The sequence below is a fragment of the Bos mutus genome, chromosome 3 (assembly GCF_027580195.1).
Source record: "Bos mutus isolate GX-2022 chromosome 3, NWIPB_WYAK_1.1, whole genome shotgun sequence".
In the NCBI taxonomy this organism is placed as follows: Eukaryota; Metazoa; Chordata; class Mammalia; order Artiodactyla; family Bovidae; genus Bos; species Bos mutus.
This window is the reverse complement of record NC_091619.1, coordinates 110656386-110668472: the sequence shown is the minus strand read 5'-3', so window position 1 is coordinate 110668472 and position 12087 is coordinate 110656386. Positions and strand designations below refer to the sequence as shown.

Below are 12087 nucleotides of genomic sequence, written 5' to 3'. Positions count from 1 at the left end.
GTTGGATCTCCTTGAAGTCGAAGGGACTCTCAAGAGTCTTCTCCAACACCACAGTTCAAAAGCATCAATTCTTCGGTGCTCAACTTTCTTCATAGTCCAACTCTCACATCCCTACATGACTACTGGAAAAACCACATCCTCGACTGGATGGGCCTCTGTTGACAGAGTAATAATGTCTCTGCTTGTTAATATGCTGTCTAGGTTGGTCGTAACTTTCCTTCCAAGGAGTACGCATCTTTTCATTTCACTGCAGTCACCATCTGCAGTGATTCTGGAGCCCCCCAAAATAAAGTCTGCCACTGTTTCCCCATCTATTTATTCCCCTGTGACCAGCCCCCAGTGAAATCCTGGGATGCTGAGTCCCTAACAAGCACCCCTGGTAGATGGCATTTCACACGTGTTGTCACAACTCAGCGAGGGATGAATTCAGCTCGTGCTATGTGCCTCCGAGGGGAGGGGCTTCTGGAAGCTGCTGCCTGGTCTCTCCTGGACTTCACCCCAGGCATCCTTTCCTTTTGCTGACTATACTCTGTGTCCTTTCAACCGCAGTGAATCACAGCGATATGACTCCATGCTGAGTCCTGGGAATTTTCCCAGAGACTCAGTTAACCTACATATGATCTTGGGGACCCATGTTGTTGTTCTTTAGTCACTAAGCCATGTCCAATTCCTTTGCGACCCCATGGACTGTAGCCCACCAGGTTCCTCTGCCCATGGGATTTCCCAGGCAAGAATACTGGAGTGGGTTGCCATTTCCTTCTCCAGGGGATCTTCCTGACCCAGGGATCAAACCCAAGCCCTTTAATGTCTCCTGCATTGGCAGGTGGATTCTTTACCACTGAGCCACCCGGGAAGCACTGGGGACCCGTGACACAGTCTGTAATCTATCTTTTGCTTTGAAGTTTTGGGGATCTTTTCTTAGAATCCAGTATTGTGAGACTTTTCAACACTGCTATGCCTCAGGCTATGTTGGAATATGGTGGGCCGTTTTTAGTCTGGAAACTGGTGGTGTTCAGTCCTGAGGACCTGTCTTGAATTATTTCTTTAATGAAATTTCTCACCATTTCCGTGTTTTCTCTGACTGACTGATTATGTTGGTACTGGATCTCCTGGACTGGTCTTCTAATTGTTAAAAACCTCTTCTCTCCTATTTTCCTTCCTTTTATCCTTTTGTTCTACTTTCTGGGAGTTTTCCTCAATTTTATCTTTCCACCCTTCCTTTGAGTTTTTATTTTAAAATTTTCTGAAAAAAATTCTGCTATAATGTTTTATTTCTTCTTACCAATCTCCTTCCACTCCCTTCCTCCTCCTCCTTTTTCTTCACTTTTATTTTGTTCTCTGAATGTTCCTTGAATAGCATTCTGTTCTGGTTTCACGGCCCAGTTTCTTGTAAACCATCATAATTTATTTTCTCCAAGTTTGTCTTTTTGCTTATTTCTGCCTTGAGTCTTCTCCTATTGCAGGCTTCCCTCCAATGACTGGGGGTCCTTGGGTCCCAACTGTGACAGTGGGGACTGTCCAGCAAGGTTTCTCCATGGGGTGATCTCATGGGCTGATTCATGGGGAACCTCTTCATGGCAGTGTCTTTGGATTTTTGTTCCTGGGTTGGTCATCTTCCTGCCTGCAGGTAGTTGGCCTGGCTGGCAGCATCCCAAGCTGGGTAAGGATACAGGCTGGCATCTCAGCATTCAGAAATACCTGTTGTCGAGTCCTCTGTATTTGGTAGATTCCTCCACCCTCACCATGCCCGGGTCTCCCAGTTCCTAACCTCCTCAAACTTTAGGTCTTCTGCCTAACGTGTGAGGGGAAGCCACTGGCTGTGTGGAATGGACGGGGAGCTGGTGGGTCTAAGTCTTTAAAAAGATTTGTATCCAATCCTGCTGTTTATAACCCCAGCTTCACCCTCACTCCAGGCGCCCCGATGCTATCAATTCCTCAGCCCTTTGTGGTTCTGTGGTGTGAGTCAGGCGTCTCAGCTTTTCCTATGATACATTTAAAATTTAGCTGTTTTGGTTCCTATGGCATGGTTATCATGATCCATCACTTTTCAGAATTGTGTTGCCCTCATTTTCTTTCCTGTTTTCTTTGTCCCTCTGAGTTTTGCCTTTACGAAGGGAAAAGACAATCCTGTGTGTGTTCAGCTACCCTCTTGAGCTGAAGTTTCACTCAAGGGAAATCGTGGGGGTTCCCTGCTCTCAGAAAGCCCATCGGCCTTATCAGCAGTGGTAAATGTGCCACGGCATGAGTCTTACCCACTACTGGAATGCCCGAACTCTTCCAAATCTGCTGCTGTTAGGCTGTGTCTCCTTACCTCTAAACGTATGGATTTCCTTCACATCTACTTGTAGGACCGTGTGGCTTCCCTGGGATGTGAGGTCTTGCTGGCTCAGAATTAGTATTAAAGTGAAAGCTGCTCAGTCGTGTCTGACTCTTTGTGACTCCATGGACTATACAGTCCATGGAATTCTCCAGGCCAGAATACTGGAGTGGGTAGCCTTTCCCTTCTCCAGGGAATCTTCCCAACCCAGGGACGGAACCCAGGTCTCCCGCATTGCAGGTGGATTCTTTACCAGCTAAACCACAAGGGAAGCCTAAGAATACTGGAGTGGGTAGCCCATCCCTTCTCTAGCGGATATTCCTGACCCAGGAATCGAACCAGGGTCTCCTGAATTGCAGGCAGATTCTTTACCAACTGAGGTATCAGGGAAGTCCCGATTAGTGTTATTAATATTAATATGAGTGTTAGCAGGTTCAGTAAGTGACCCACTTGTTCCCACCCCTTGTCCCTCTCCATCTCATCTATTATTAGGTATGGGCAGGTCTACCCCCAGAACCTGTAGATCACAGGCTCCCCTGGTAGCTCAGACAGTAAAGAATGGGCCTACAATGTAGGAGACCCAGGTTCAGTCCCTGGGTTGGGAAGATCCCCTGGAGAAGGAATGGTTACCCACTCCAGTATTCTTGCCTGGAGAACTCCATGGACAGAGGAGCGTGGTGGGCTATAGTTTATGGGGTCACAAAGAGTTAGGTAGGACTGAGCAACTAACATTTTCACTTTTGGGTTTCCCTGGTTGGCTCAGATGGTAAAGAATCTGCCTGCAATGCAGAAGGCCCGGGTTCTATTCCTGGATTGGGAAGATCCTCTGGAGAAGGAATGACTACCAACTTCAGTATTCTTGCCTGGAGAATCCCATGGACAGATGCAGGCCACAGTCCACGGGGTGGACATAACTGAGTGACTGAGCACACCTCCAGAACATTCCCAGTCTGTCCATTTTTCCCCATCTCAAGCCACCACCACCTCTTGCCTCGCTGTCACAGCCCTTTAATTGGTCTCTGCATGTCTGCCTGCCTCCTGCCATCACTTATTCTCAGCACAGCAGCTAGAGTTCATTTTAAAGGCAGATCACACCATGCTCCTGCTTAAAACTTCTTTAATGCCTGCAATGTGGGAGACTTGTGTTTGATCCCTGGGTCAGAAAGATCCCCTAGAGTAGGACATGGCAACCCACTCCAGTATTCTTGCCTCGAGAATCCTCGTGGACAGAGGAGCCTGGCGGGCTGCACTCCATGGGGTTGCAAAGAGTTGGACATGACTGAGCGACTAGGCACTCACTGGTGGCGCATTGCACTTAGAGACCATCCTGGGTCACCGAGGCCCCATGGTGGGCACCAAGTGCCCAATCTCTGCACCACCTGTGCTCCAGCCTCCCCACCTCCTCACACTTGGAACTTGCTGACTCCTTGAAACCTCTGCCCAAGGGCCTCTGCCCCTGGTTTTTGCATAGCCAGTATCTTCTTGATGCTCAACTGTCAACTCCAACGGCATTTTGTCATTTTCTCCATGACTGGCGTGTCCTCCTATTTAAGTTCCCAGACGAAGAGTTTACCACTCCCTGATGCCTTCCTGGTTTGTGTACTCGTTTCTTTCTCTCCCTGACCCTTCCTTGGATGTAACCTCCCTCGGGGCTAAGAGCACACCCGGTTAGCTCAGCTTCACACCTCCAGCACTCCGCAGGTTGTAGCTGCTCAGTGAGTGAGAACATTATGATTTCCTTACGTGGCAGCTGGCCTTTCTTACTTGTGGGAGACCTTGATGCCAGAGCTACTAAGGAACGTGGTGACCAGAACAAGGCAAGGAAGCTCCAACACCTGCAGTCAGAGAGTTCCTCCAAGAGGGCAGCACTTTACAATAATCACCACGATTGGAATCTGACTGCGTCAGGACTGCTAAGGACACGCCTCATCCCACCAGCCCTCACAGCAGCCCTATAGGAATCCACTTTACAGACGTGAACACGGAGGCTTGGAGTAGTTCAGTCACTCGCTCAGCGTCACACCATTACTGGCCGCAGACGTGAATGTGGTTTACCCAGAGCCCCTTGTCCCTGAGGCACGCTGCCTCGCTAGTACCCGCTGCAAAGAAGCCACCGAAACACACAGCCACATGAACTGTGTTCTTTCACTGGCCTCACAGTCATTCATTCATTCGTGCACTCAGTATGTGTTTATTGATCACGTATTCTGTGCCAAGCACTGTTCTAGATTTTGGGAATTTAACAGTGGACAAAGACCGCCCACCCCACCCTCCTGGGCCCTGTGGAGCCCACATTGATGGTGGAGGGGTCAGGAATTTATAAGTGACATTACCAGTGCTCAATTGGCAATCACTGAGCACGCACCAACCGGAAACCAGGTCCTGTGCGAGAACTTGTGGATTCCAGGATGAGTGAGGGGAAGACCCCACTCTTTGAGGGAGGGGACTTGTGAACAGTAATTGTGATCTGATATGACAGGTGCCATGACAGAGGATGAGCCAAGCCCCATTGACACTGAGGGAAGACAGGAGCCAGGCTGGTGAGGCCGCAGACAGCTGGCTGGCAAGCCCAGGGCATCTGTGCTTCTCTTTTAAGGGCTCACAGACCCATACCACAGTAGTTCATTCTGGACTCCAGCTGGGTTTTCTCAGGGCCACTGGTCTCCAGCTCAGCTCTATCCCCACTCCAGGATCTCATGGCACCTCCCCAGTGTTCACAAGCCACAAAAGTGTACACTCACCCCCCAGATGGTAAACCCGTCCATGCTTCCCAGCCCCCAGGAGAACATCTCCAACTCTTACTCTGCATTCAAGGCCCTGCCCACATCTGGGACCCCATGCCCCACTGCTCTTCCCTCCAGGGCCACAGCAAGTGACATTTGATTTCCCTAACATCCTGAGGCATTCCTTGCACATGCCATTCTCTGAGTCCAAGTGCCCTCCCCTCCCCTACCACATACTTGAATTCCTATTCAGCCTTCAAAGCCCCAGACAGAGCCACCTCTGTGGTGGGAGGCATCTCTGCACCACCTTACCAACAGAGCTAATCAGTCCTCCTCCAGGGCTAAGCTCACATCTGACACACGCTGTAATACATGCTCACGTCAGCTTTCCCTCCTAAACCACAGATTCTTGGAGGGAGGGCCAAACTCAGGGCTGGCCCACAGGAGATGTTCAAAAGAAAAACGTCCATTGAATTAACTGACAAGAATTCCCAGTGCTTCTCAGAATCCTGACAGGCGTTTCTTTTAATTCAGAAACCTCAAGCAAGCGGGCACTCTCTGACAATCTCCTTACTCATCTGAGGCTTCCGTTTCCTCTTATCAAAGTTGGGTCCACCCCTTTCAGTTCTAAGTCAGTCTCCATGACAGTGAAGAGGAACTTAGAGTTCTAAGCTGATCTCTCATGAGTCCTCCGTGCTCACACCTTCAGTAAGTTCCTGGTTCTCCTGCCCAGGTTGGCAGTGGATGGATCAGTCCTGCCCCTGCCCTGTGACCCCAACTCTGTGAGTATGACAGCCGCCACACTCCAGTGTTTAGGGGCTTCCTTTCCTGCGGTGTCCTCCTCACTGCTCCCTGCCTCCCTCAGAGCTGCCTTGGAGGGATAATTATACCATGATGATGGTGCTCATGCTCAGCTGCTTCAGTCATATCCGACTCTTTTCAACCCCACGGACTGTAACCTTCCAGGCTCCTGTGTCCATGGGATTCTCCAGGCAAGAATACCGGAGTGGACTGCCATGTTCTCCAGGGGATGGTGGTAACAGTCAATTTTATTGAGCATCTGCTAGATGCTCGGCACTGTGTGCTTTGATGTTTACTTAAGACTCACGGCCGCCCTACAGGATGCTACTGTACCCATTTGACAGAATAGTAAACTGAGGACACTGCTCTGTCTCTACTCCAGGAGGGGCTTCTACCATGACCACAGAGTCATGGACACACTGTAGTTCTTGGCGATTTCAATCAGCTATCTCTCCACCAGGATTTGGGGTGGGCCCTCCACACTCCGTTTGTGCAGTAGCCCATTATTCATAGTTCCAATCTGGTTGGTCCTAGATAACCTGCACATTCCTTGCTAGAGAGGGCTCTAGATCAAGCTCACAAGCAGCTGACCTGAGACTTCAGGCTGGGCTTCTGACACCTCCCTACTCCATCCACCTGCTTCTCCAGGCTGTATCCCACCTCCTGCACAGGGCTGGTCCCCAGACTTCCATCCGCTTGCCACCCTGAGAGCATCCCTTGGACTTTGGTGCCTCAGCCCAGGTGGGACTCAGGAGCAAGTTTCAGGACAGGGCAGATGCATATGGGGCAACCCCCGTCCCCTGGCTTCTGCCTGGACACTTTGCTGTGGGGCCAGTGCTGCTATTAGGCACAGGGAGGTACTCTCACACACATTAGCTCATCTACTCATGACAAGCCTATGAGACATTACTATTATTCCCATTTCACAGATGAGAAAATGGAGGCACAGAGTGGTTAAGCCACTAGGCCAACATGATACAGCAAGGAAGTAGTGGAGCCTCGATCTGAACCTGGGCAGTCTAGCCTCGGAGCCTATGCAAGTTCTTATCCTCTGTCCTGCTGTTCCCAGCAGAGCATCTGGCATCAAGTTTTTGCTGAACAAACAATTTCCCATGGAGGTCCAACTCTAGGGTTTCTTGGGGGCAATGGGAGGAATCTGCAGGGCTTGGCTGTCAGGCCAAATATCTGCCCTCTGAGTACTCAGCTCAGGCCAATGTTCTCAGAGGGGCGAAGCTGTGGCTTGTGTCCCCTAGAGACCTGTGTGGGACATGCCGTGACCTGCTCCCGTCTGCCACCTCTGCTGGCAAGAGCTTCAGGGCAGGTGGTGCTGACCCAGGACAATCTCTCAAGATCACTTCAGCTCAGGGCTAAATAGCAGAGGTCAGACAGTGTGGAGCCCACGCTCCCAACAGGCACCTGCTTCGCAAGGCTAGTGAGTCTGGATTTCCCCAGTTTCTCAACTCTGGCCATCAGTCATGGTCTCCAACGGTCTCCAGAATATTCTATCTATCCCACAAGCCAGGCCTCTAGCAGAACCAGATGAGAATTCCCCACTTCCAGATAGCAAGAAAAGAGTTTTCATGTAACCACATGTATACAATGACTATATGTATGTGCATATGTGCATAACTACAACACAAGTTTAATGAAAAAATATTTACCTTTACTCTTTGCAAGGGCTTCCCTGGTGGCTCAGACGGTAAAGAATCCGCCTGCAATGTGGGAGACCTGGGTTCAATCTCTGGGTTGGGAAGATCCCCTGGAGAAGGAAACGGCTACCCACTCCAGTATTTTTGCCTGGAGAAACCTCATGGGCAGATGAGCCTGGTGGGGTACAGCCCATGGCGTCTCAAAGAGTCAGACATGACTGAGAAACTAAGCACTGTGATGTTTTCTGTTTACAGAAACTCCTGTGATGTTTTCTGCTTTCTTCTCTGTTCTTTCTCTTCTCATACCACTTTATTAACAACAAAAGATTCTGATCATGCCTGGGATTGCCTGGGATTCCTTTTCAGAAAAAAACATACCTTTATAAATATGTTCCAAGTATTGCATGGGACATACTTATACTAAAATTTTTCATTGTTTATCTGAAATTCAAGTTTAACTGGGTATCCTGTATTTTTATTTGCTAAATCTGGCATCCCTAGTTATATGCTACTAAACAGATTTTGAATCTCTGAAGGATAAAAAAAACACTGCTTATGGACCAGAGGGACTTTGTCTTCAGGGGTTTGAAAACCTGAACTGGAACACAAAATGTTGTGTTAGGGTGGAAATTTATTTAAGGGATTAGTCTGTGGTGCTTAGTACTGTCTCGGGGAATCTGTCAGCCTTGTGAGGATAAACCAATATCAAGTGAGGAAATGGGGCTCAGAAAGTATCATGCTGTGATGATACATGGGCTCCCCCCCACTGTACAGATGGAGAAACTGAGGCTTGGAGCTGCCCCCTCCCTGGCAGGCGGGGCTCTGAGCCCAGGCAATGATGTCAGGGCCATATCAGCATTTTCCACCACTCTGCTCTGTTGCCCCCCAAAATTCAGTTTCCCTTCAGGGGTCCTGCCCCCAAGAGCCTCTCTCTAGCCTTTCTCTTTCCCTGAGCTTGCCACACTGCTGGCTCTCACTTTCCATCCACACTGACAAGGCTGCCAACTCCAGACTCTGCCCCCCAAATTGCCTCCTAGCCCCAGTTATTCTCCATCCATCACCTGTGGCTTCCAGCACTCAGTAATAGCTGAAATCATCCTACTGACATACTTACTGGCCACTCAGTGCAATGGGATGTAAATTCCACATGGGCAGAGTCTTTGATTGTTCTGCTTGCCCAGGATCCCCAGTGCTTGGCCCACAGCAGCTTCTCCATTAGCCTTTGGTGTGGGAATATTTTCCATTTTACTGATGAGACTATTTGAAATGCAAAGCCTCAGTTGCCCAGAGTTGACTCCTATGTGCTAGGCTTTTCTAAGGAAACTTCCATGTGGATTAGTTCACAGGGACCTTATCATCCCCATTTTACAGATGAGGAAACTGAGGCCCAGGAAGGTTAAGGGTCGTGTGCAAGGTTACACAGGTGCTAAGCGGCGGAGCTGGGAATGTCCAGTCTGAATTTAGAGCCCGTGACATTAACGCCAGGTTGAATTGTGTCTGTGCTACCCTAGGGATGTGCTACCCTGATTTGATCAGCAAGGCCTGAACCAAGCACAAGCATGACCACGCACATCAGCCCGCCTCCTAGTAGGAAGAGCACGTACGTATACGGAACCACCACCCAGGGCCAAGCGTAAGCTCGTTTCCCCAGAGTGGGAGGAAGCAGGTGGAGCATCTTGGCCAGGCCTCAAGGTGTAGGGGGCACAGGAGGGGAGCCTGAGAACTGGAGAGGCACCACAGGCAGGGCGGGGGCTGGGAGGTACCCCAGCAGAGGGTGGAAGGCTCCTGGTAAGACTGGCTTTCCCGACAGCCTGCTCCGCATAGCCGGCGGCCACAGGAAGGATATCTGCAGAACGAGGATTTTATGGACGCAAGGGCCTTACTTTTCTTGTGGGTGTAGAACTTGTCCTCAGAACTGTCCTTGGACTTCTTAATGATCAGTTTCCCAGACTCGACATCGACCTTGAGCTGCAGTTTCTGAGGAATCCCCAGAGATTCTGCCTTCACCTGTGGAAAGAAGGAAGAGGAGGGAAGGGGAAGAAGAGGTGCTGGTCATCCCTTCTCGGTGCTTTCTCAGCGCCACCCACGAGCCCCTTGTCCATGTGACCGGGCGGCCCTTGGCCATGTGTCCCTCCCGTGTGGGATCTCTGGCTTCTATTTCTGAGCCTCCTTTGCCCCAGGGGGAGTTTTTGCTGGCAGCTCCTGAGAATCGCTAAAATGTGGAAGGAGCCCAGCTTCTCTGCTGTGTGCACATCAGCTGTTCTGCCAAAGGGTTTGGTGGAGGAGACGGATGAGCTACTAGAAGATGCTTTATTTGCTGATTAATCTGACAACACTCAGAAATCTGATGAGTCACCTCCTTCCAGAGGATTTTAGTAATAGATTGAAGCTCCCAGGCTCTGCTACAACCAATATATGAAATTTACTGATGACAATTAGGAAGAAGACAATTGTCTAGGCACTCAGAATATGGACATGTATCTTCTTTTTTCCCTTTCAACTATAAGCAGTATCTCTTGGCTCTGTACATTTTGTTTTTATTTTATTATTATTATTTTTGCCATGAGGTATGTGGATCTGGGCTTCCCTAGTAGCTCAGACAGTAAAGAATCTGCCCGCAATGCAGGAGACCTGGGTTCGATCCCTGGAGATCCCCTGGAGAAGGGAATGGCAACCCACTTCAGTATTCTTGCCTGGAGAATCCCACGGATGGAGGAGCCTGGAGGGCTTCCAGTCCATGGGGTCCCAAAGAGTCTGACAGCACTAAGCAGACATGCGTACACACACATGTGGAATCTTAGCTCCCCAACCAGAGGTGGAAGCCTCACCCCTGTAGTATAAGCACAGAATCTTAACCACTGGACCACCGGGGAAGTCCCAGCAATACATCTTAATACAACATTTTCAGCAGGGCTCAGAAGGACATGGGGTGGGCACCCCATCCTGTTTTGGAACGTGGAACCAGTGCAGGCCAAGACGCTCCACAGTGTCAGGGGAATATAAGAAAAGCACATTTTTGAGCCTGGAGAGTCTAACTCGGTCACTTCCAAAGAAATCATAGGAATCCCCTCTCTCCCGCTAACCCCCACCTCGAGGCACTATTTTGCAGCCTATTCAGGGGGCCGCCTGTTTGATGACACTCACTGCCCCCACTTGGAGAAGGATGAAGTTTTGGTGTCTTGGGTCAATGAGAAGCTCTTCCCATGGGATCCTCCCCATGAAGAACGCTCCACAGAGTCACCGAGACACCCATCCTAACATTTCTTCATCTTTCCAGGGAGTCGGTTCTCCTGACTTCCATTCTCAGTCAGCCATCAGGCTTCCTGCTGAGCCCAGAGCCCTCCTTCCACTGGGACCAGAAGGCCGGACAAACCCCGTGGAGCACAAGTCCATGGACACGAACCTCAAAGGTGACTGGTGGGATGAGTGATCGCCGGTGGGGAGACTCCGGACCCTCATGCAGCAAGGCCTTGACCTGTGGGCGGAAACGCACGAGGCTTCAGGTTGGGAGGCGATGAGAAGTCAGCTCGGGCTGGGACAGGGTCACAGGGACACCTGGGCATTCTCCGAGGGAAGAGGGGACCACAGAGAAGCCCAGGGAAGCGGCAGGACTCCCCCCAACACACACCTTATCTTCAATAGAGGACAGGAGACTTGTCAGTTGGCTGAGCTTGGCCACCATGTTGATGGGACTGGCCTCACCAGGTACCTGGGATGCAAGAAAAAGAGCAGGTAAGGACGGGCTGCTCAGGGCCAGCTGTGAGAGGCGTCAGGCTGAGCCTAAAAACACACTTCCAGAGCATCTCTGGGCTGAGGGACAAGCTAGGGGAGGAAATTCTGGGGTCAGAGGTTACGAGGTCATGCCAAACGTGTTCCCAAATGGCTGGATTGTACATCCTTGCTGAAGCAGGTACTGTCAGATGAGCCGGCGTGTTTTTATTAAAGAGGCAGCAATCATTTGGTACCTTTCACCAAAATGAGTTGAACCAGGAAACAAAAACAGGATTACCCTGAAATTATTTTTAGGTTCCAATTTTAGGCTTCATCCTGATTTCCCCACCAACAACCCCACAAGCAGGATTACCGTCCCTCTTTGCAGGTAAGGAAATCAGGGATATGATATGTACAGTCATCTCAGAATTATCATGACCTAAAAGCACGCCTTCCTTTCCTGTTCCCTCGAAATCTGCTGCTCTCCCAGGGCTTCTCACCGCCTCTACTCGGTTACAGAAACAAAACTCAAGGTCTGTCCTGGATCACAGCATTTCCACCCTCCTACGTGTACTGCATCTACTGGCACCTCTGCTGGACTTCCAAAACACAGCCAGGCCCTGCTCCAAACCCCCTCACCCGCCACCAGGAGAAAACAATGGTCTAAACACTTCAGGACTTGGTGTGACCACCTCCTGAGCCCCAGCCACACCCCTCCAACCTTCTGATCTGCCCATGGCCTGGAGCCACACTTCCTGAGGAATCCTAGAAACATAAATGTCACCAGGGGAGGCCACTTCCTTGCCATTCAGGTCTCAGAGTCACAAAGAGGTCTTCCCTGACCACCCGCGCCAGACGTCTCTGCTAGATCTCCATCATATTGATT

The 12087-nt window shown here is 50.3% G+C and overlaps 1 protein-coding gene across 1 annotated transcript in view; it reads right to left on the bottom strand.

Annotated features, from left to right (window-relative positions):
• INPP5D (inositol polyphosphate-5-phosphatase D) overlaps nt 1–12087 on the bottom strand; it is a 137490-nt gene that overhangs the window by 46572 nt on the left and 78831 nt on the right. Inside the window, exons 7-9 of the mRNA XM_005895010.3 lie at nt 11119–11199; nt 10894–10965; nt 9374–9497 (exon numbers count right to left, since the gene is read on the bottom strand). Coding sequence (XP_005895072.2) covers nt 9374–9497; nt 10894–10965; nt 11119–11199 — 277 coding nt within the window. The remainder of the gene's footprint in view (nt 1–9373; nt 9498–10893; nt 10966–11118; nt 11200–12087) is intronic.